The sequence below is a fragment of the Erythranthe guttata genome, chromosome 14 (assembly GCF_056151865.1).
Source record: "Erythranthe guttata isolate IM_541 chromosome 14, IM_541, whole genome shotgun sequence".
Lineage (NCBI taxonomy): Eukaryota > Viridiplantae > Streptophyta > Magnoliopsida > Lamiales > Phrymaceae > Erythranthe > Erythranthe guttata.
The window spans coordinates 1749991-1773628 of record NC_142546.1 but is presented as its reverse complement, the minus strand read 5'-3'; the positions used below and the strand labels follow the sequence as shown (position 1 = coordinate 1773628).

General features: G+C 35.8%; 4 protein-coding genes, 1 long non-coding RNA gene and 1 pseudogene across 6 annotated transcripts; 2 read left to right on the top strand and 4 right to left on the bottom strand.

Annotated features, from left to right (window-relative positions):
- Positions 1-1994: 1994 nt before the first annotated feature.
- Positions 1995-7430, bottom strand: LOC105963283 (F-box/kelch-repeat protein At3g23880). Its single transcript, XM_012987676.2, has 2 exons — positions 7135-7430; positions 1995-3182 (listed from the first exon to the last, which is right to left on the bottom strand). Exons 1-2 carry the CDS (start codon positions 7417-7419, stop codon positions 1995-1997), a joined length of 1473 nt encoding a protein of 490 aa, XP_012843130.2. The 5' UTR covers positions 7420-7430.
- Positions 7431-8365: 935 nt separating this feature from the next.
- Positions 8366-9622, bottom strand: LOC105963365 (F-box/kelch-repeat protein At3g23880). Its single transcript, XM_012987758.2, has one exon. It carries the CDS (start codon positions 9605-9607, stop codon positions 8426-8428), a length of 1182 nt encoding a protein of 393 aa, XP_012843212.2. The 5' UTR covers positions 9608-9622; the 3' UTR covers positions 8366-8425.
- A 3160-nt stretch (positions 9623-12782) lies between these two features.
- On the bottom strand, positions 12783-14191 carry LOC105963282 (transcription factor MYB44-like; annotated as a pseudogene). Its single transcript, XR_016029872.1, has 2 exons — positions 14186-14191; positions 12783-13911 (listed from the first exon to the last, which is right to left on the bottom strand). The product of XR_016029872.1 is annotated as a transcription factor MYB44-like (transcript).
- Positions 14192-14500: 309 nt separating this feature from the next.
- LOC148764893 (uncharacterized) lies at positions 14501-16543 on the top strand. The gene is made up of 2 exons (XR_016029904.1): positions 14501-15359; positions 16213-16543. It is a non-coding gene; the product is annotated as an uncharacterized LOC148764893 (long non-coding RNA).
- A 2766-nt stretch (positions 16544-19309) lies between these two features.
- Positions 19310-20999, top strand: LOC105963364 (uncharacterized). Its single transcript, XM_012987756.2, has 2 exons — positions 19310-19548; positions 20282-20999. The coding sequence occupies exons 1-2, from the start codon at positions 19343-19345 to the stop codon at positions 20637-20639; spliced, it is 564 nt and encodes a 187-aa protein (XP_012843210.2). The 5' UTR covers positions 19310-19342; the 3' UTR covers positions 20640-20999.
- A 1796-nt stretch (positions 21000-22795) lies between these two features.
- Positions 22796-23428, bottom strand: LOC105963363 (F-box/kelch-repeat protein At3g23880). Its single transcript, XM_012987755.2, has one exon. The coding sequence runs from the start codon at positions 23426-23428 to the stop codon at positions 22796-22798; it is 633 nt and encodes a 210-aa protein (XP_012843209.2).
- Between the last annotated feature and the right edge of the window lie 210 nt (positions 23429-23638).

Below are 23638 nucleotides of genomic sequence, written 5' to 3'. Positions count from 1 at the left end.
TTTGTTTTATTTATATTTTAGGTAAAGATAAGCTATTTTTGCCGATTCGAGACGATTTTGGAAGCGAAGCCGAGAACCAAACCAAACACGTGCAAAAGTGCATTCTCGCGGATTGTGGCAGTGTTTGGTATTTAAAGCATAACTTTCTCATGCGACCTCCGATTGAGCTGATTCAAGTGGATTTAGAAAGCTAACTTCAAGGGCTACAACTTTTGTGAAATGCACAATTGTCGAATTCGGGGTGAAAAAGGGTCAAAACAGTGTTTGAAGTTGATGCAGAGGCCAGATCGCGATCCAGCATCACCGGATCGCGATCTGGTGGCAAATTCCAGTAGCAGCGAAAAGTTGGGGCAGATCGCGATCCGCACTTCCTGGATCGCGATCTGGGAAGGCGGTGGGCAGTTTTCGAGGTTGCCAGATCGCGATCCAAGAAGCCCAGATCGCGATCTGGGCACAAAAATCGAGACTAGATATTTTTCTTTGATATCTCACTATAAATAGAAGGTCTCCTTTTCATTTTTCACATCTCGACCATCTCTCGACTTTTTCTTCGGTTTTCTCTTCGGTTCTCGCCAGTTCTTCGCGGGAAGCTTCGACGAGGGTTTCGACTCGGGTTTTTCATAAGCTTTTCTTTACGTTTAGTTTATAATTTCTCGTGTTCTTCATTTTGATGCTATGTTTGTAATGAACTGAGCATTTTCTTTTAGGGAAATGAAACCTTGTATATATTGATTTTGATTTCCAGATCTGTGATCTATTTGTCGTTCTTTGATTCTGTTTATGTTTTCCTGTATTAAATGCTTTCGATTGTTTGGCCAACAATTGAATTGATTCTAAATGGGAATGAACTCGAGAGAGGATTTCTCGTTTGATTTTAGGAAAGCATAGCTCGGGTTGTGGAAACGGAGACGTGATGCACCTCGGGTAGCCCTTAAGGACTTGACCTAAATGCTCTCTTAATATCAGGTTCTGAACGGAGACGTCGGACCTGTGGGTAGACTCTAACTACACTGGAGACGGGGGTTAGGGTACTTTAGTGTCTGGGTTAGCGAACATAGAATTGACAATATATTTCGATTTGTAGATCTTTATCGATAGTACACTGGTCGATTTTACCCTAGAAGCCATCACACGTCGGAATTCCTCGCGTATACTAGCGGACCGTTGTTTTTATTATTTTTGTTTCCTTTTGGCTTCATGTCATCTCCCATCTTTTTCTCCCGTCTAGATAAAGTTTAGGATAGTATAATTACGGTACTTGGTAGATTTAGGAACTTAATTCCCTGTGGATCGATATCTGGAATTCACTATTCTACAAAACGCGATACTGTACACTTGCGGTTATTTATACGTAGGTTTTACGCGTATCATGTATGTTTTGAAAATTGCAAACCAACCAATGACTTAAGGAAGAAGAGGGCCTTTCTGAAACTTCAAGTGACTGAATTGAAGAAAAATTGAAAACTTTATTTGGGATTATTTTTGAAATTTATAATTCAAAGTGTATTTGGGTCTTTTCACGCCAACAAATTGAACCCCAATCACATAATTGGTGAGTGTATCCCATGATCAGCTCGTACGGGCCTTAATGTCGTTGACTATGCAACACAGAGGGGTATGTGGTAATTGTTTTGACAGAAAATTTTACAAGGGGTGATGTGCAATTTTGTAAATCGTTACAATCCAAGGAAGAATGGTTAATTAAACTAAATACAAATTACTTAGTTTTGCATATCTCTAGTTCTTAATATTACTATAAATAAAAAAAAGAACTGAAATCTACTTATTTTCGTTTTCTATATGTATTCACTATATTACCATTATTATTATATACATTATTTATAATTTAAATACGAATAAAAAGAAAATAAAAAAGCTCACAATTAGAGGAAAATATATTTATATTCAAATCCAAAAAATTTAAAAAACATCATATTTCTATCCTAAACTAAATTGAAATAAAATCCAATGAACCCTCCTAGCTATGTTGATGATCATTGGCCAAGTTCTTCATCACCAAATGGTGAAACGAGGGTTTCAACATAAACAACCGAGTCGATTACACCGTCAAGCATATCAAATCGGAACTTCCGCAACCCGTTTCTACCATTATAAACAACCACCTTATTTTCAAAAACGATTATGATATCTCCATTCTTTTTCAAACACAACGGCGACGCCCCACAACAAATTTCCGTCTTCGAATATTCCAAATACGAAAACGTCCAAATCTTAGTCCAAGATTCTCTCACGCCGTACTTCAGCATAACCCAAACACTAATATCGTCGACGCTACTATTTAAAGTAATCAAACCAAGATAGCCTCCCATATTTCTGAAAAACGGTCGAACATATTTAGAAAAGCTTTCTGGCCGAGCCACGATTTCATATTTCTCCTTCCTCAAATCAAGAGAAAAAATCTCGTAAACCCCGTCATCTTGCGCAGCCAGCCAATGCAGCTTCCCGTTCACAAACTTGCCACTATTTTTATGCAACAAATAACCCTTGTCGAAACTTTCGATTTTCTTCCAAGTGTTATTTTTGGAACTATAGATATGTGTATGATAGGGTTTCGCATAATCACTAATTATGCAAACAACCTTGTAATCGTCCGCGTACTCGTCGTACCCCAACGAGTACGTAAAAGGTTGTACGCTCGAAAATTCCGATCGTGTAAAAGAAGCGGCATGTGGAATATTCCTCATCTTTCTAGTAAAAGGATTCCATAGAAACAAATATCTCCAATCATTGACGCTGATGAGTATCAACCCGTTACACGATCCCAATATCCGAACGTCCTCGATTCGAATATCGTAACCGCATTTTTTCATGCGATGACTATCAAGAGCCGTGGCGACGGGATCATCGTTGAGTAAAAAATTCTGAATCGGACACGACACGAGAATTCCCGGTTGGCATGATACACGCATATATTTGGCTCTCTTACGAGAGTCATCGTAGTTTAACATCAACTTATTACGGTCGAGATTTCGGTCGGTGTTCGATTTCTTGGCGTGCTCTTTGATGAAGCTTTTGCTGGAGATCAAAGAATTCCATGATTTCGAAACGCGCTTTAATTTCAACAGGTTTTTGGCTGGCAAATAATATAGGATTTCTTCGATTAGTTCTTCAGGAAGTTCGAGAGAGGTTGAGGTTTCTCTCCCCATTCGTTTTTCCATTCTCTGTAAACAAAAAATAAAAACCTGGAAATTTAGTTTAACAAAAATCTAAAAGGAGGTTTCTCTCTCTACTCGTTTCTCCATTCTCTGTAAAGAAAAAAATAATAACTTGGAAATTTAGTTTAACAAAAATCTAAAAGGAGATTCATGATTTATATAAACAAAAAAAATAGATAGAATCCTAATAGAATTTGAACTCCGTTAAGTTATAACGCCGATAAGGAACAAGGATTATTATATTCATAATCCTAATAGGACGCTCTTAACTTGGTAATTTCTTTTGCTTGATTTTTTTTTTTTTTTTTTTGATGGTAACAGAATAATATTACAGTCTAACACAATAATATTAAAAATATAATAGAGACCAAATTGCAATTTTACTAAACTTCTAAAACTTTAAATTAATGGACTAAATTGTAATTTTCCCAAACATAAAATCAAATTGAATTTAAGTATAATTAGTCCAAAACTTTGGATCGAATTGCAATTTTTAAAATTTCTTAAATAAAAAAAAACACATTTTTTTTTGGGAAAGAAAAGAGAGTAAATTGTGTCTTCCTCCTTTGAAATTGTCATTATCACCGGCAAATTCCCACCGCCACCACCGGCAATTACCTCGTCAAGCGGCTGCCTCCATACAAAGAGAAAGAACTTGTCTTCCCCAAAATTCTTCTTCCCAATTGAAATCACCACCACCACCACCACCAAATTCACAACACCACCTCTGGCAATCACATCTTCACGCCACCGCCGCCCTTCCTTCCACCACCCGCCTCCTCCACTCTTCTCGTCGCAAAACTCCAATCGCCACCACCGCCAAAGCCCTAATCGCCGCCATCATCGGAGAAGATGATAAAAAACAGAAAAATAACGGGGATATTTGGATCCGGAGGCATCATGTACCTTGCATAATGGTGGGCTACTATCGGGAGACGTCGGAGAAGACGCAAAAAAATGCAAAAAATAGTTTATTTCGTGATATTTTTCTCTGAAAAGCTCTGCTTTTGATGATGGCTGATATTTTCTTGGATTTTCACGGGTTGTTGATGGGTTTTGCAGAAGAACACTGAGCTTGAATCTTAGCTCCAAACCGAAGCGAATTTAGTCGGAGAGAATGTTGGAGTGGTGGGGCGAAGCGGGGGCTGAGGATATGGAGGGAGGTGAGGCCGGAGAGAGTGTTCGCCGGAAGGAGATCGGCGGTCAGCTATGTTCAGTGTATGTTTTAAAAATTGCGAATCAGTCTCTGACTTAAGGAAGATGAGGGCCTTTCTGAAACTTCAAATGAATGAATTGAAAACTTTATTTAGGGCTTATTTTTGAAATTTATAATTTAAAGTGTATTTGGGTCTTTTCACGCAAGCGAATTGAACCCCAGTCACATATCTGATGAGTGTATCACACGACCAGCTTGTAGGGGCTTTAATGTCGTTGACTATGCAACACAGATGGGTATGTGCTAATTGTTTTGACACGGGATGTTTTTTTTTATCCATTAGAGATTACATAGGGATGCCGGATGCTAAAACCTCCAAGTATAACATTTTGAAGGGGGACAATTCACTTTAGAAAAAAAATTGAGGGAGTAAAGTGCGGAAATTAGAAATTTACGAGGGGTGATGTGCAATTTTGAAAATCGTTACAATCCAAGGAAGAATGGTTAATTAAACTAAGAGTTAATAGCATTTCGCCACCTGGACTTTGCCCGTTTTTGCACTTTGCCACCTTAACTAAAAAAAGTTGCACGGTCGCACCCAAACTTGCATTTTTGATGCACATAACCACCTGAAGGGAATATTCTGGCGAATCTTCCCACTTTCCGGCGCACGCACGCTGCACATGCGAAAGTACATGGGTTTTTTTGTCTTTTCCTTTGCATATCCTCCCAAAGACCTAATTTCGCCCAATTTTCCCTCTATCTTCTACCTCCATCTCTGATTTTCTTCCCTTCCTCATACCTCATCAGCAGTGAGAATCCACAAACCCCAACAACTTTCTCTGATTCGATGATCGTTTCCTCACCATTTTTTTTTATCGGAAAAAGAAAGTGTTTTTTTCTCACTCCTTTTCGACTTCTGAGCTGTGACTTGTGCAAGAGGAAAATAAAATAATCAAGTCCCATTTTTTCTTTGACTTTTTATGATGTACGTCTCTCTCTAAATCTAAATCTCCAGAACCTATGTTCGGTAGAGAATTTCATAGTGGCAAATTCACACTTTTTTAAGCTATCTCATACTAATTTATAATCTATTTTTTTTAGATCAAGGATGTAATTCCGAATGAGTGGGTTGCACAGATAGAGGCAGGTGTATTGATTACATTCATCTTTCCGATTCGGAATTATCAGTCATCTATGATTAAAGAAAAAAAATAGATTTTTCACAATTATTGGGTCATAATTGTTAAGGGAAGGAGAAACAAAATTTTCCAGAAAATTATTCCTCGGAATTAAAACCTAGTTCTCGATTTTGAAGTATGATAACGATAAATGGGAGAATTATTTTTGGGCCACAATCCGATATATTCAGTCTACCTGCGGCAGAAGACGCCACCATTAGCAGCGACCCTCTAGATGTTGATGTTGATGGGCGGCGGCGAAGGAAAATGAGGTCTTTGGTACACGAGAACCCCCTCTAATCGGCCTCATGAAACTGAGTTCTTTGCAGAAGAGTCCTTGATGGAGGAGGTGCTGGGGCGAATGGAAGACACCAGCGCCGTGGAGGAGCCGCCGTGGAGGAGGTGGCGGTGAAATACTGATTCGAGGGGGAGGAGTTATCTTGTGAGAATAATGTTTAGAATAATCAGTGGAGTTGTTTGAAGAATGCTTGGCAATAGCGGCCATCGAAGAGGAGATAAAATTGGTGGAGTTTCTTGAATTGATGGCTCTTCTCCAGAACGCCATATCCACCACCTCATCTTGATCGCAAGTTCTTCTCTCCAGCCGCTTGAAGAAGATGATAAAATTATGAAAATAATTAGGGCCCACAATTTTTTTTAGTGGAAATGACCAAAAAATCCTTACATTAAGCATGTGCATCGGGCGTGTGCCGGAAAATGAGAAGATTCGCCGAAATATTCTCTTTAGGTGGTTATGTGCATCAAAATAGTGAGTTTGGGTGTGCCCGTGCAACTTTTTTTAGTTAAGGTGGTAAAACGCAAAAACGGGCAAAGTATAGGTGGCTAAATGCTATTAACCCTTAAACTAATTACAAATTGCTTAGCTTTACATATCTCTAGTTCTTAATATTACTATCAAGTTAAATCTGTAACGCTTGCTTTGGGTTATTTGGTAGTAAGGATTAGTTGGATTTCGTCATTTTCTAATTAATAATTGCGACTTAAGGGTGATAATATTCAAAGTGTATATATGTAGATTGATATACTTTTATATTTGCATCAATGATCAATTTTAATATTCCGAAGGTGGACGTTAAATTCAACCAATGTTTGTTCTCTTGATAATGTTTTCTTATAATTATTCCTCGACGTTCCTTTAATTTGCCCTTTTCGTATATTATTTTAACTGTATTCACAATCCCCAAATTTTTTTTCGCACACGCATAAAAGAAAATTAAGTAAGATACTCTTTGTGGAAAGTGGCGAAGTCAGGATTTCATCACTGAGGGGCCCGGATATGTATATTCGGATCTTTTTTTACAAAATCAGAAGATAAGGAAAATGATTTTTTTTAGTATTTTTCGCATTTATTTGGGTTTTAGGTGCATTAAATAATAAAAAAATGGTAGATTTAATATTATAAAGACGTAATACAATACAATGAAGATTTTTACAGTTGAGGATGACTTGAGTCCATCACTTCCCAAAGGTGGATTCGCCTCTGATTCCAAGATATAGATCCATTTATTATAGGAGGACAATGCAAAAACAAAAAAAAAACTATTCAAAACATACATAGTAGTAAAAAATATTAAAATTTGATGGGCTCCCGGACGTACACTGGCTTCCCCACTGCCTGTGGGATCGACCGGAGATCGAACGAACGGCTGCTAACGCCATGCAAGAACCTTTTGGTTGAATTCGAACAGGGTTTTATGACGGGAGAATCGGGCTTCGAATTCGATTTCTTGAGGTGGAGTTCGATGAATTTTTCGCAATAGATCGTAAAACGCCACCGTTTCGAAACGCACTTGAATCTCAGGAGGGATTTTACCGGCAGATTGCAGAGGATTTCGTCGATGATTTCTTCGGGAAATAATTGATGGTTTCTCTCAGTTTTTGCCATTCTCTGTAATCTTTTCTTTTTCCCCTTCTATTTTTTATTTTATTTTATTCCAATATATGCAGCAATTTATTCGTTATATAATTTTAAAAATTACCACTTGCCTCCACAACTGAACGGCCAACCCCATTTGAATTAATTAATTTCTGGATGCGCAACTGTACTTTATTTACATTTCTGACCATGGAATATCGAGAATGTTACTTTAGAGTCCAAGTTGTGGAAAATTTAGGAAACTACATTTTTCTACCCTAATATTTACCTCAATTTCATCTTTGGTCTCCTTGTTCACATAAAAAAAAAATTTAGTTCCTAATATTTCAACAATTTAACACTTTCGGCCATTTTCATTGATTTTCCGTTAGTACTAACGGAATCAAGCATGTGTCATTCTTAACTGACGAGTAAAGACCAAAAGTGTTGAAATGTGAGGAACCAAATATATTTTTGGTGAATATGTGGAACCAAATATGGAAACATGTACAAACTTGAGAGGCAAAAACTGTAATTTTCTGAAAAGATATAATTGAATAATCAATACGATTGGTTTAAGGGTCAACTAATCTTGGACATAATAACACACCTGGTTATTTACACCGGGTGGATTTCAACCGTAGATCTACACATAATCACGCAAAATTCGACACCGTTTGGGGGTTCACAAAAGCTTCACATGATTTTACGATTGGGTGAAATCTATGTTGGTTTTCGATTTGTCGATTTATTATATTTTTACTTTATACATTAATATTTTCATTTTTTGTTACATAAATAAAAAAAAGAACTGAAATCTATTTATTTTCGTTTTCTATATGTATTCAGTATATTACCATTATTATTATATACATTATTTATAATTTAAATACGAATAAAAAGAACATAAAAAACTCACAACTAGAGGAAAATATATTTATATTCAATATGAAAAAATAAAAGCATCATATTAATATCCAAAACTAAATTGAAATCAAATCCTATATATGAACCCTACTAGCTATGTTGATGATGATCATTGGCCAAGTTCTTCATCACCGAATGGTGAAACGAGGGTTTCAACATAAACAACCGAGTCGATTACACCGTCAAGCATTTCAACTCGGGACTTCCGCAACTCGTTTCTTCCATTATAAACAACCACATTATTTTCAAAAGCGATTATGATATCTCCATTCTTCTTCAAACACAATGGCGACACCCCACAAATTTCCGTCTTCGAATATTCCAAATACGAAAACGTCCAAATCTTAGTCCAAGATTCTCTCACGCCGTACTTCATCATAACCCAAACATTAATATCGTCGACTCTACTACTTAAAGTAATCAAACCAAGATAGCCTCCCATATTTCTGAAAAACGGTCGAACATATTTCGAAAAGCTTTCTGGCCGAGCCACAATTTCATATTTCTCCTTCCTCAAATCAAGAGAAAAAATCTCGTAAACCCCGTCATCTTGCGCAGCCAGCCAATGCAGCTTCCCGTTCACAAACTTGCCACTATTGTTTAGCAACAAATCACCCTTGTCGAAACTTCCGATTTTCTTCCAAGTGTTATTTTTGGAACTATAGATATGTGTATGATAGGGTTTCGCATAATCACTAATTATGCAAACAACCTTGTAATCGTCCGCGTACTCATCGTACCCCAACGAGTACGTAAAAGGTGGTGCAGTCCAAGTAGAAAATTCCGATCCTGCAAAACAAGAGACGTGTGGAATATTCCTCATCTTTCTAGTAAAAGGATTCCATAGAAATAAATATCTCCAATCATTGACGCTGATGAGTATCAACCCGTTACACGATCCCAATATCCGAACATCCTCGATTTGAATATCGTAACCCAATTTTTTCATGTGATGACTATCAAGAGCCGCGGCGACGGGATCCTCGTTATGTAAAAATTTCTGAATAGGACACGACACGAGAATTCCCGGTTGGCATAATGCACGCATATATTTGGCTCTCTTACGAGAGTCATCGTAGTTTAACATCACCTTACTACGGTCAAGATTTCCGTTGGTGCTCGATTTCTTGGCGTGCTCTTTGATGAAGCTGTTGCTGGAGATCAAAGAATTCCACGATTTCGAAACGCACTTTAATCTCAACAGGTTTTTGGCTGGCAAATAGTATAAGATTTCTTCGATTAGTTCTTCAGGAAGTTCGAGAGAGGTTTCTCTCTCCACTCGTTTCTCCATTCTCTGTAAAGAAAAAAAAAACAATCTGGAAATTTAGTTTAACAAAAATCTAAAAGGAGATTCATGATTTATATAAACAGAAAAAATAGATAGAATCCTAATAGAATTTGAACTCCGTTAAGTTATAACGTCGATAAGGAATAACGTAGATAGAATCCTAATGGAAGTTGAATCGATAGATAAGGATTATATTAGATTCATAATCCTAATAGGACGCTAACTTTGATAATTTCTTTTGCTGCATTGATTTTTTTTGTAACAGAGTAATATTTACGGTATTAAAAGGGTAAACTGCACAACACCCCTGTAAATTTCTAATTTTCTCACTTTACCCCTCAATTTTTTTAAAAGTGAATGTCTTCCTTCAAAATATTTACACATTGCCCCTATAACAAAGTTCCGATGGATTATTCATCGGTTGGAATTGAGTATTTTTTGTTGCATGTTGCCCCTTTAAATGTTATTTTTGTTGCACTTTATCCCCTTAAAAACACTAACTTTTTGCATGCTGATCCTTTAAAATGTTATTTTTGTTGTTCAATCCCCTCCCAAAATTGGCTTATGAGGCAAAGTGCAACCAATATAATATTTCGAAGAGGGATTATCCTTTTTTTTTTTTCTTAATTATTTTTTATTAATTTAGGGGAAGTGCGAAAATGAAAAATGTACAGGGGTGAAGTGCATTTTGTCCTAATAAAAAAAGGGGTTATTTTACATACCCCTAGCCACCAAATAAACTAGGGACAAAACCAAGCCCAAATCATCCTTTAACATACCCCTGAAGAAGCGAAAGTAATATACTACCTTTATATGCAATTTTCGACCAAACTGCATTCAATATTTCTGGTTCTGCATTTATCACTTTCGCTGATTTATTTATTTATTATTATTATTTTTTTCATTTTTTTAATAAACTTGTTTGTTAAATTTATATATATATATATATATATATATATATATATATATATATATATATATATATATATATATATATATAACTTTTTTATTTTTTAATTTTTTTAATTTTCAAATCAATATGTTTCCAGTACTGAAAATAACTACATGTACTGTACTGAAAATAATTATATGTAACTGTAGTAACTATAGTAATGCGTAGTTATGTTCCTTTTTTTAGAAAATATTTTTAGTCGATTAATTATATACACACACGAATACTGGCTAATACAAAAGAAATTCATAAACCCAAACAACAAAAAATTACAAATTTCAATATTTGTATTATAAATCACCTCAAAACCAATAAAATACAAATAAAAAATACACAAATATATGCATATGTAACTACATGTTACTATAGTAATGTATAGTAATATACAGTTAGGGGTGGTAAACGAGCCGAGCCGGCTCGTGAGCTCGACGAACCGGTTCGTAAAAAGCTCGAACTCGGACTCGAGGTTTTCGAGCTCGAGCTCGAGCTTTCTGACGAGCCGAGCTCGAGCCCGATTTTAGTTGTTCATCAGCTCGCGAGCCGGATTTATTAATATTTTTTTATTTTTTTTTATTTTTTTTTTATTTTTTATATGTTATTTTTATTTAAAAATGTATAATAATATAAAATATTATAGAAATAAATACAAATATTAAAAAAAATATATAATCACAATTTTGTGTTTATTTTGTAATTATTGAAAATATTTTTTAATAATAAAATAATAATAAAATAATATTTAAAAAAAGAAAAAAAAAAAAAAAAGGGATTGGGCTCGAGCTCGAGCTCGAGCTCGACAAAATTAACACGAGCTCGAGCTCGAGCCAGAAAAAGAAGAACTCGACGAGCTCGAGCTCGAGCTCGAGCTCGACAAAATAAACTCGAGCTCGAGCTCGAGCCAGCCAAAAGAGGCGAGCTCGGCTCGAGCTCGGCTCGTTCACACCCCTATATACAGTACTGTATACAGTCTGTTGAACAAAGCAGATGTAACTTCAAACAAAAATTTTGACACCTTCAAGGAAAAGATCAATGATATTCATTAAGCTGCAATTGCAAAATCAAAACAAAAAAAAATTATTTTAGTGCAAATGAACAAAAAATAAAAAAACATCCTCAAAAAACAACAAACACTAAGAGATTGAGAGAAATAAAATCTGAAAATATAAAAATAAAATAAAATATAAAAATATAGAAATAAATCTGAAAATATAAAAATGAATGAAATTGACATCAAAATATGGATCCCGGCGAAATAAATTCAACGGTGAGTGGCCCGTCAAATTCCGACTGACGAAAAACAAATTACATCTATTGTAAGAACACCATCGTCGAAATACGTCGACTAAAAGAAAATGCAGAAACAGATCTAGCATTCCAAAATGAATGAAATAACCATCAAAAGAAAGAGCTCGACGAGAGGAATCCAACGATAGTTGAACCATCGAATTCCGACCACCGGAGAGAGAGTTATGACTCCGAGCCGCAAAATCGCCGGTTAAAGACCTTGGGGGGGGCGTGATTTGGATCTGGGAATTGAAAGAGGAAAATAAACACCGATATGGGTTGGACTAGGGTTTAAAACTACTTTAAAAGGGTATTCTGGGTACTTCAGGATGGGTTAAGGGTATGTCAAATTGTTATCCAAATAGAGGAAGTATGCACTAGGGTGTAAACAACATGGTAGTTAGTGGGAAAATTACAATTTTCGTCCTCAAACATTACCCACTTTTTCGATATTGTCCCTAAACATTTTCGAGTTACAATAATGGTCCGTAATGATGTCATTTTTCGACAATTTTCGTCCAACCGTTAGTTCTTGCTGTTAGTTTTGATGGAAGTATGACGTGGAATTATAAATATCATTATAATGCATATGACATGAATAGTTAATCTACGTGGCCGCCCACGTGCTTCTTGTGCAGTTGCACCATAGCTCCATCAGCGTCGCCATGCACATGGGTAGTAGAGAACCAAGCAATACGCATTTTGACGTTGCAAGAGAATCACCAAGCACATACATGACCCCCAAAAGACCCATTTCGAGTCTCCCAAGATTAAGTTGGTAATAACTTCAACACAATATATTTTAGTTCGAATTTGAGTTTTTCCGATAAAATAGATCCAAGGTACTAGAGCAAACAGCAAACCTCTGTTTCAATGCCAATTTGAAATCCAGAAACTTCTAACTCACAATAGCAAAATTTGCGATTAATTTCAAAAACTCTATAGCCAAAGAAAGGATTTTTGCTACCATTTATTGATTAGTTCCAATTAAATAATACAAAACATAATTAATTACTTAATTCACATTAAGTCCTCTGCAGTTCATAAAACATAATTCAATAATCAATGAGACCTCTCTCAACTGCATCTCTCTCTCTCCCATTTTCTATTTTTTTTTTTTTTTTTTTTGACAAGCTCTACCTTCATCATCTGTACACCATCATCCCAAAATTATTTCTCTCTCTCTCTCTCTCTAACCAAACAGGAGTCTCTTTTACCCCTCTCTGCACCGATATTTTTTGTCTCATTTTTAATCATCAACGATTCAGTCAATCTTGCTTATACCCATTCTCTTCACTACAGCATTTCTAATGGCTTCTGTCTGCATGCAGAACCCATTCGGCTCAGGCTCAACCCCGCCATGTAATTCCTCACCTCCTTTCTCACCATCTCCTGCATCACCGCCAGAAACTCCGCGCTGAAAAACTGCTTCTCCCCCACAACTCCTGCTGGCTGAGCCGCCGGAGAAAACTGGTGCATCTGAAGAGGCGGCGCCGCCGCCGGGGGAGGCGGCGGCGGCGGAAGAGATGAGATCATTTGATTTGGGTGCTTGGGTGGAACCATCATTGGTTTTAGAGCATGGTTCGGGTCGGGTTCGGGTATGGGGTTATGGATCGGTTCAGTAATAGAATTTAGATTCGGGTCGGATCCGGGAAGTGAAAGGCTGAGTGATGTGACCGGTTCACGGGTTGGATCGGGCGGGGACTGGGAGATCCCGCCGGTTCTGGCAATCGGTCGGTAGATAAGGTGGCCGGAATGGCTCGAATCGCTCATATCCGAACCGGACGGGCTGCCCGGGTTGAAACAGAAGGCGGAGGTTGCCGGACCGAGGCTGGCCGATCTCTTCAGCGGCGGCTGCGCCTCCGGATCGAAGTTGTTGAACTCCTCCGACATGGAAACGCACTTGCGCTTGAGCGTGGAGTTCCAGTGGTTTTTGATTGCGTTATCGGTCCGGCCGCAGAGCATCCGGGCGATGGTGGCCCACTTGTTGCCGAACTTGGCGTGGGCGCGGACAATCGTCTCGTCCTCCTCCGGCGCGCGAAAACGCGCGGTGCTCCACCTGCGGCGAGAGCTAGTTGGTAATATATTCAAAATTCAACAAAGTGAACATACAAAATTCAAAAATGAAGTTATATGGATAGGTATGTGTGATGATGTATCTTAGTTGGTGCTTCAGTGTGCAGAAATGGAGAGCAGAGAGGTGTTGCACTGTGAAGAAATGGAGAAATAGGTATGTTGCCCCTTCAACCTACATAGCCCAATTAATTACATTTTTTTAACAAAACAATTAGCCACGTGTATTAGTTGTTCATATAAGTCGTCAACATTTCAAGTCCATGTCATACTTCCATCCAAACTAACAGTAAAAACTAACCGGAGGACGAAAATTGTAGAAAAATTGCATCATTAGGGACTACTATTGTAACTCGAAAATATTTAGGGACAATATTGAAAAACTGGGTAATGTTTGAGGACGAAAAATGTAATTTTCCCGTAGTTAGTTATATATATTTTCGAAATGATGGGTCCCTAAAATAATCCCAATAAAAAATATGTGATACACCGTATTTAATGCCATACGTTTACTTTGCCGATTTTATATCCACGACAAGATTTCTAAGTAATGACAATATAATGCATTTACTTTGCCACGAGAATTCGATTTCTTGTGGTGGAGTTTTTATGACTCCGAGATGCAAAATAGTCGGTTAAAGACTTTGGGGGGCGGGATTTGGATCTGAGAATTGAAAGAGGAAGATAAACACCGATATGGGTTGGGCTAGAGTTTAAAACTGATTTAAAAGGGTATTTTGGGTACTTCAGGATGGGTTAGGGGTATGTCAAATTATTATCCAAATGGAGGAGGTATGCACTAGGGTGTAATCAACATGGTAATTAGTTATATATATTTTCGAAATGATGGGTCTCTAAAATAATCCCAATAAAAAATAGGGATTATTTGAGATAACCCCCTTATATACAATGTATCATTAGACTAAATTTTTTTTTTCTCCTTTTTGAGATAAATCCAATTCTATTTTATTAAACAAATTATATTATTAATAACTTGTTATACCCTTTCTGAATTTTTTTAACCTACTCAAAATCCGAAACACGTCCCTTCACTTATTCCTCTTCTCCCTTCCTTCTCTCCACAATCACGCAATAATCTCGCCCCACAACCTCGCTTCACCTTCTTCCTTCCTTCTCTCCACAATCACGCCATAATCTCGCTCCACAACCTCGTCGCCTCACCGGATGACCACACCATCTCCGCCCTTCTTCTCTTCGGCCGCAGCCCCTCTCTTTTCCCTCCACCATCGCCGCCCCTCGCTACATAGTACCAGATCTGTCCAAATTCGTAATCCTCTTCTCACTCGCTGACGAGATCCGCTTACCCACGAAGTTGGTATGTGTTCCCAAAACGCAGAACGATTTGTCTCATTCCCTCTATATTTTGTCGGCAAATAGATAAGTTCACCGCGGTTCTCTTTCTCGTCGGCGGTTGTTGATTATAAGGTATGCGAAAATACTTCGTCGCTTTAGGTTTTTTGATTTTTCATCCCATGATTTCATATTTTTTTTATATAAATTCTTCTGATTTCAAACATGGTTTGGTTTTGAAATTTGATAATGTCTGATTTCAAACATGTTTTGGTTTTGAAATTTGATATTTTTTTAGTAAGGAATACAATACGAATTAATAAGGTGAAGCACTAAATATTATCGAAAATTCCATAATTTCCAAAAATATTTTCAAATTTTGAGTATTTTTTTTCTGAAAATTTAGAATTATAATTTATTTATTCTATTTTTTAGCTACAATTGGCTACTGTTTGGCTGTTATTTTGCTGCTGTTTGCTGTTTTTTTGCTGCTGTTTTTGCTGCTGTTTTCTTTTGGCTTTACTGCTGTTTGGCTCCTAATTTGCAGCTGATTTTGTTTCTGTTTTGCTGTTGTTTTCGTATTGCTTTGCTGCTGTTTTAAGATGTTGGTTTGCTGCTATTTCTTTTGCTATTATTTTTTCTTTATATCCATAAATAAATTCTATATGATGGTTAACAAAATAGAAGTGACAACTAGTTGAATTGTTGAATGAGCTATTATATATATGAGATTTTCAATATACTTTTGAGGCTCCTTCATGTTTTCGGTCACTATTTGAATATTTGTTATTATACTTTTGTTGTAATTTTTTAGTGGATTAACTTATTTCGTAGTGGATTATGTTAATATTTTAGTGGATTTCGATAAATTTTGTAGTGAGTTTTGACGAGATTATAGTGGATTTTAAATTCTTGCTTTGGAGACCGAATTTTAGTGAATGAATTAAATTGACACGTTGTTGTCTTATTTTTCTTTAATTTGGTTTAGGTTCTTGCACAAGCGGGTGATGGCAACAAGTGAGACGATGTTGGGTGATGATAAGTTTGTAGTGTTTATCACCGGGTCACTCTAACCTAACGAAAACCACGAGCAACACTATCATAAATTCGGAAGCTTGTAGTGAATTTTGATAATTTGTTGTTGATGCATAAGTGTTTTTCTACGATAATTTTTTAGTGGATTAACCATATATTACGTTAATTTTGTAGTTGATTACTTTAACCTATAAAGTGGATTTTGATAACTTTGTAGTGGATTTTGATAATTTTGTAATGGATTACGTTAATTTAGTGGATTATTTAAATTTATATTCGATTTCGATACGTTTGTAGTGCACTATATTAATATGAAAGTTGATTACGATAATTTCATACCGATTTCTACGTTAATCGAATAGTGGTTTTCGATGAATTTATAGTGGTTTTCTATGAGTATGTAGTGGATTTCAATCCATATATTACGTTAATTTTGTAGTGGATTACTTTAACCTATAAAGTGGATTTTGATAACTTTGTAGTGGATTTTGATAATTTTGTAATGGATTAAGTTAATTCGTAGTGGATAATGTAAATTTATATTCGATTTCGATACGTTTGTAGTGCACTATATTATGAAAGTTGATTATGATAATTTCATACTTATTTCTACGTTAATCGAATAGTGGTTTTCGATAAATTTATAGTGGTTTTCAATGAGTATGTAGCGGATTTCAATCCATATATTACGTTAATTTTGTAGTGGATTACTTTAACCTATAAAGTGGATTTTGGTAACTTTGTAGTGGATTTTGATAATTTTGTAATGGATTACGTCAATTCGTAGTGGATTATGTAAATTTATATTCGATTTCGATACGTTTGTAGTGCACTATATTAATATGAAAGTTGATTACGATAATTTCATACTGATTTCTACATTAATCGAATAGTGGTTTTCGATGAATTTATAGTGGTTTTCAATGAGTATGTAGTGGATTTCAATCCATATATTACGTTAATTTTGTAGTGGATTATTTTAACCTATAAAGTGGATTTTGATAACTTTGTAGTGGATTTTGATAATATTGCAATGGATTACGTTAATTCGTAGTGGATAATGTAAATTTATATTCGATTTCGATACGATTGTAGTGCACTACATTAATATGAAAGTTGATTACGATAATTTCATACTGATTTCTACGTTAATCGAGTAGTGGATTTCGATGAATTTATAGTAGTTTTTAATGAGTATGTAGTGGATTTCAATCCATATATTACATTAATTTTGTAGTGGATTACTTTAACCTACAAAGTGAATTTTGATAACTTTGTAGTGGATTTTGACAATTTTGTAATGGATTACGTTAATTCGTAGTGGATTATGTAAATTTTTATTCGATTTCGATGCGTTTGTAGTGCATTATATTAATATTAAAGTTGATTACGATAATTTCATACTGATTTCTACGTTAATTGAATAGTTGTTCTCGATTAATTTATAGTGGTTTTCAATGAGTACGTAGTGGATTTCAATTTTTTGTTAAACTTGCGGTAAAAAAAATCAATTAAAAAAATGAAAATTGAAAAAAAAAAAAATTTAAATCGAAATTACAAAAAAATTGTAAAAGATGAATTTATAGTGGTTTTCAATGAGTATGTAGTGGATTTCAATTTTTTGTTAAACTTGCGGTAAAAATCCAATTAAAAAAAATGAAAATTGAAAAAAAATTTATATTTTTTAAATGGAAATTACAAAAATATTGTAAAAAGAATCAAAAGAAAAACAGAAATACGTGACTTAGAGGGTGTTTGGCTAAGGTTATAAGATGTTAGAAGGAGCTTATAAGATGTTTTAGAGCTTATAAGCTCTTCCAAAGCGTTTGGTAAATTTTTAAAAAAAGATCTTAATTTTTTAAAAAATAAGCTGTTGGAGACCAAATAAGATCTTTTTAAATAAGTACATCTACCCCACATTTTTTATTTAAGATCTTATAATGAATAAAAATAGGAAATAAGCTCATTATCCAAACACTCTAAAAATTAATCCTAAAAATAAGATGTAAAAGCTTATCAGCTCTAAAAACATCTTATCAAATGTAAGAGCTTATCAGCTGTTTAAAATAAACTTAGCCAAACATCATCTTTGCATTGTGAGAGAGATTTGGGGAGTCGGTGAGAGATTTAAGGGCAGTTATTTTAACGGAGTTATTTTTAGCAATACTAATTTAATTATATTTTTATGAATTTAATAAAGGTAAATGAGGTATTAACCTTAATAAGGATTATCCTAATAGTAAATAAAAATATGGATTTATGCCTTAAAAAGTTTGTATGAGGGGTTATCTCATATAATCCCTAAAAATATGTTATGTGATACACCGTATTTAATGCCATACGTTTACTTTCATACCCACGAGAGATTTCTAAGTAATGACAGTATACGCCTCTGGAGATTTTGTAGGAAAGTATTTGTATTGATCGGATGTCTTAAATTTGTTAGATGCTTACAAATGAAGTGTCTATTCCTATTTATACTAGGCCACATTCTTAATAAACGGGTGGAGATCTACTTGATTTAATTTAATGGCTAGGAATTGTTCAGTAGAACGCTCCAAATAATTCCTACAAAATATCTACAAAGGAGATGGTTCTAGAAAATTTTCTAGAATATCTACAAGACATTTGGGCCATCTTGGGCCTAATCCTATTTGGTGTAAGTCTTGGAGTCTTTAACCTTTTCAACTCAAGAGAAACTGGCAAATGATTGGGCCAAAAGTAACTAACCGTGTACTTAATCAAATCTACACTTCAAATCCAGATGTAGATTTGACATGGGTCCGGCAGGAGAGAATACTTACGAGGAAAGACAAACTTGAAGAAAAAAAAGAATATAATAATATAAAAAAAAATAGTAAATTGGTGAGTGGTGAGCCCCCACCATTCGTTATCGAAGGCACTATTCGTGGCTTATTTTTCTTTCCAACTTACCTCACTAATAAGACTTTGCAAAAATGAATATGATACTCCAATATGTCAATTTCTGCAACCAAACGCTATTTCCTATTCTCTCTCTCTCTCTCTCTCAACAAATTCCACACGCTTATAGTTATGATATATATAATATATGTTACACTTGTATGCATTTTATATATAAATTTATAATCTCCCTCCCTCTTTCTCTCTCTAGGAATATGGTAAGAACTGGTGAAGGCGAAGGTGCACCACCACCACCACCGCCGTCGCCACCAGCAGTGCCTTTGCCTGAATGTTGTATGTGTGGAGATTGTGGACTATCTTCTGAGATCTTCACATGTAAACACTGTCGATTTCGATCCCAGCACAAGTAAGTTGTCGAATTGATGTTCAGATATCAATCTTGATTTCTATACTCATTTTGTTTCACCGAGTTTACCTCGATTTCGCAGTTGGTAATCCTTGTTCACGAAGAGTTGATTAATTAGTCTTTCATTTTTGAAACTTCTGAACACTTTCTGTTACTTCTTGTCAATTTTTCCGTTAGTACTAATGGATCAAGCTCGTGACCATCACTGCTGACGGACTAAACGATAAAATTAACGGAAATGACAAAAAATGTTACATTGTTGGAACATAATAGACTAGATATATTTTTTTCTGAACAAGGAGGACCAAATGTGAAATTGAGGTAAACTTGAGGGAGGAAAATTGTATTTTCCCATAATTTCCAATCCCACATACATCTTAATAGGGATAAATATACTTTGTGCCCCTCAAGTTTACCCTAATTTCACATTTGGTCCCCCTTGATCAAAAAAACATTTTCAGTCATCATGTTCAACAATATAACACTTTTGATCATTTTCTGTTAATTTCACTGTTAGCCGCTAGATTATGCTAGCAGTACTTTTGGACAGTGATTGGTACGTGTTTGATTTTGCTAGCACTAACAGAAAATTGACGGAAAAGACCTAAAGTGTTAGATTGTTGAAACGAGTGACTAAATCAATTTTATGTGAACAAGATGAACCGAATGTAAGATCGAACTAAACTTAAGGGACTGAAAGTATAATTTTCCCCGATCCTAATATATGCTGCAGATATTGTAGCAATCTGTATCCAGAAGCTGAATCCTACGACACCTGCAATTGGTGCCTCAGCCAAATTAAGGATGTCAAGAAAAGTACAGGAGAATCCAACACAAAGATCACATATCCTAAGTCAGCATCTCGCCGAACCACAACTAGTACTTACCATCAAGATCGAATAAAAAAGTCAAACAAAATTGATCATATCAAGAAGCAGAACAAGTTCTCGAAGGATCGATTTAATGGCGGAATTATTACGAGGGCAAAGTCGTACGAGGAGATATCTAATAACGGTGGCGGGATTATTATAAAACAAGTGTTTAGGAATAAGGTGAGAAGGTATAAGCTTTTGGATGATGTCTCAAGCTAGCTAGCTAACATATACATGAACAAAGCAATTTACAGCTATTACAGTTTTCATCCCTAAAGTTTTTTCCGATTTTATATTTGGTCCCATATGTATAAAAAAACACAATCGGTCCCTCATGTTTCAGTGATTTAACATACGGTCATTTCTGTCAATTTACGGTTAGTTCATCAGTTAAGGTAGAGATGTGAACACACTAAAAAATAGTGATCTTTTTAAACGAGGGACCAAATATGTTTTTTGTAAACATGGTGGACCAAATGTGAACTCAGTGAAAACTTGAAGGATGAAAACTATATTTTATTATTTCCACCTATACTAATACGTGTATGTGGTTTTGCTTGTATTTCATCTGTTTTTTTCTCTTACTACCCGACTAATTTTCTTTGGGAAAATTACAGTTTTATTCCTTCAAATTATTTGTTCCCCCATGTTTACAAAAAAAAAAAAAAAAAAACAGTTGGTCCCTCATGTTTCAACAATTTAACACTTTTGGTCTTCTATGTCAATTTATCGCTAGTCCGTCAGAAAAGACATCGATGGGCAACGAAAAATTGACGTAAAAGACCAAGAGATTGTATTTTTGAAACATGAAGGGCTAAATCAGTTTTTTGTCAAGAAGGATCAAATGTGCAATCGAAGTAAACTTAAGGAACAAAAGGTGCATTTTTCCAATTTCCTTTATAAGACAAATTTTCCTATTTCTTATTTTAATACAAATGGATACTGTAGGACAAAAATAATTTCATGGTGACAAATTAACAATAAATTAAAGTTGACAAGAAACCACTACCAAACTATTTATTTGTCTTAATTTGACAGCGTTTGTGCCACGCTCTTTTATAATATCATAATTGACTTTTTAGCATAACAAATAAAATTGAATCATTATGGAAATATCTAAGTAGTAGGACCCTAGATGTTAATCTGGTGTAATAAAATGAGTGATCTTGAATCATTGATCTGTACATAATAATATACACTTTAAGAATCGACTTGATGAAATCCACTATTTCATATATCGCAAAAAGAAACGATCCATCGGGATCAGGATTGCATAATGGATCAGATTGCACCAATATCAAGTCAGTTTAGTGAATGATTATTTATATTGATCTATGATTCAAATTTCGAATTTTTTTTCTTCCGAATTTCTCATTTTTTAGATCTTTTCAGCATTCCAAAATGCAAAATAAACCAACCCTCATTAGGAGAGTTGGTACCTAGCCTTACCAATAGGGTAAAAGGTCTAGGGTTCGAGTCCCCCCTCCCCTACTTCACCTTGTAATGACTTGAATTACTCAAAAAAAAAATAAAAAAAAAATGCAAGATAATCGAATTATGAACCTCTAACATACGTCTTCTGACCAACAAAATCCGAAAGTGTCCAAATCTTAGTCCAAGATTCTCTTAGACCATTCTCTTTCATAATACAAACACATGTATCAATCATAGGTGCATAACTAACCAAACTAAGGTACCCTCCCAAATCTCCCAAGCTTGGTTGAAAAGAAATCCAAGTCGAAAAATTCTCCGGCTTAGCCACAATTTCATATATCTCCTCCACCAAATCAAGAGAAACAATATCAAGATCACCGCCGCCATATTGTGTCGCCAGCCAATGACACAAACTTGCCGGAATAATTGGGGTAAATTGGGTTATTGGTCAAAATTGAATAATAGTGCAAAAATATTATTGTTTTCTATGTAAATCTAATGCATAGATGGTGATACTAAGCTTTCAACATAGACATCGGACACAAAATTAGCACCAACCATATCAATTCGAAACTGACGCAACTTCTTTCTCCCGTTATAAACAACAATATACGATCCATAAGCCACTGCTATATCTCCATTCTTCGTGACCCACAGATCACCACAACCCGAACTTTTAGTCGTCCAAACCCTAGTCCAAGACTCCACATCACCGTACTCGATCATAACCCAAACACTTGTACCTTTCTTACGCTCGGGACAAATCAAACCGAGGTAGCCTCCCAAAGATACCAATTTCGGTATATTACGCCCATAATTACTCATGTACTGTCGCGGACAAGGCACGATTTCAAATTTCTCGTCCGAAAAATTAAACGAAACTATATCCCACCAACCCCAACCACGACGACTGTCAGTGGCTAGCCAATGCAGCTTTCCGTTCACGAGCTTGCCGGCGAACCCTTTTCGAAGTTATCGATTTTCTTCCAATAATTACCCTTCAAACTATACATCTCCGTCTGAAAGGGCTTCGAATGCAGGTAAAAACAGACAACCTTGTAGTCATCGTTCGCCTCATCGTACGCGAACCCGTACATGAATTCTCTAACGGATGAATCGCATCTTCCGTCGAAATACACCGACGGAATATGCTTGGCATCCGTGGTTGTGGGGTTCCATAGGAAGAGATGGCCTGTTTCAGCGAACATGAGAACTAGACCGTTGCATGCGCCCAAGATTCGAAAGTCGAAGCACCACTTTGCGAGCGGACGGTCAATGAGAATTTGGGTTCTCGGATTTTTCTCGTATGTCTCTTCGTATAAATATCCGAGAGAACACGATCCGAGGTTGTAGTAGTTAGTACTCTTGTCGTGGGATTTTACGATGACCTTGTGATGGGTGAAACGCGGGTCGGCGCTTGAGTTCTTTAGGTGGCGCTTGACGAAATCTTTGTCGGTGATCATAGAAAGCCATGATTTCGAGACACACTTGAATCTCAAAAGGGATTTCACTGGCAAATTGTATAAGATTTGATCTATTATTTCCACAGGAATATGTTTTCTATTATTTCCCATTTATCTGGAAAGAATCTGTATTTGATTCTGAATGCACGAGTTCACTCACCTTAAAATAGATGGTATTTTAGTTATTATCTCTAAAGGAAAGGACTGGCTAATTTTTAGGAGAAAAATCAGAAAGAAAAGTTATTTCTTACTCGCAAGTGAAAGGACCAATTCTCACTTCTTTCGTGCGGCGGAGCCAGTACAGGATCAGAGGAGCTTGGC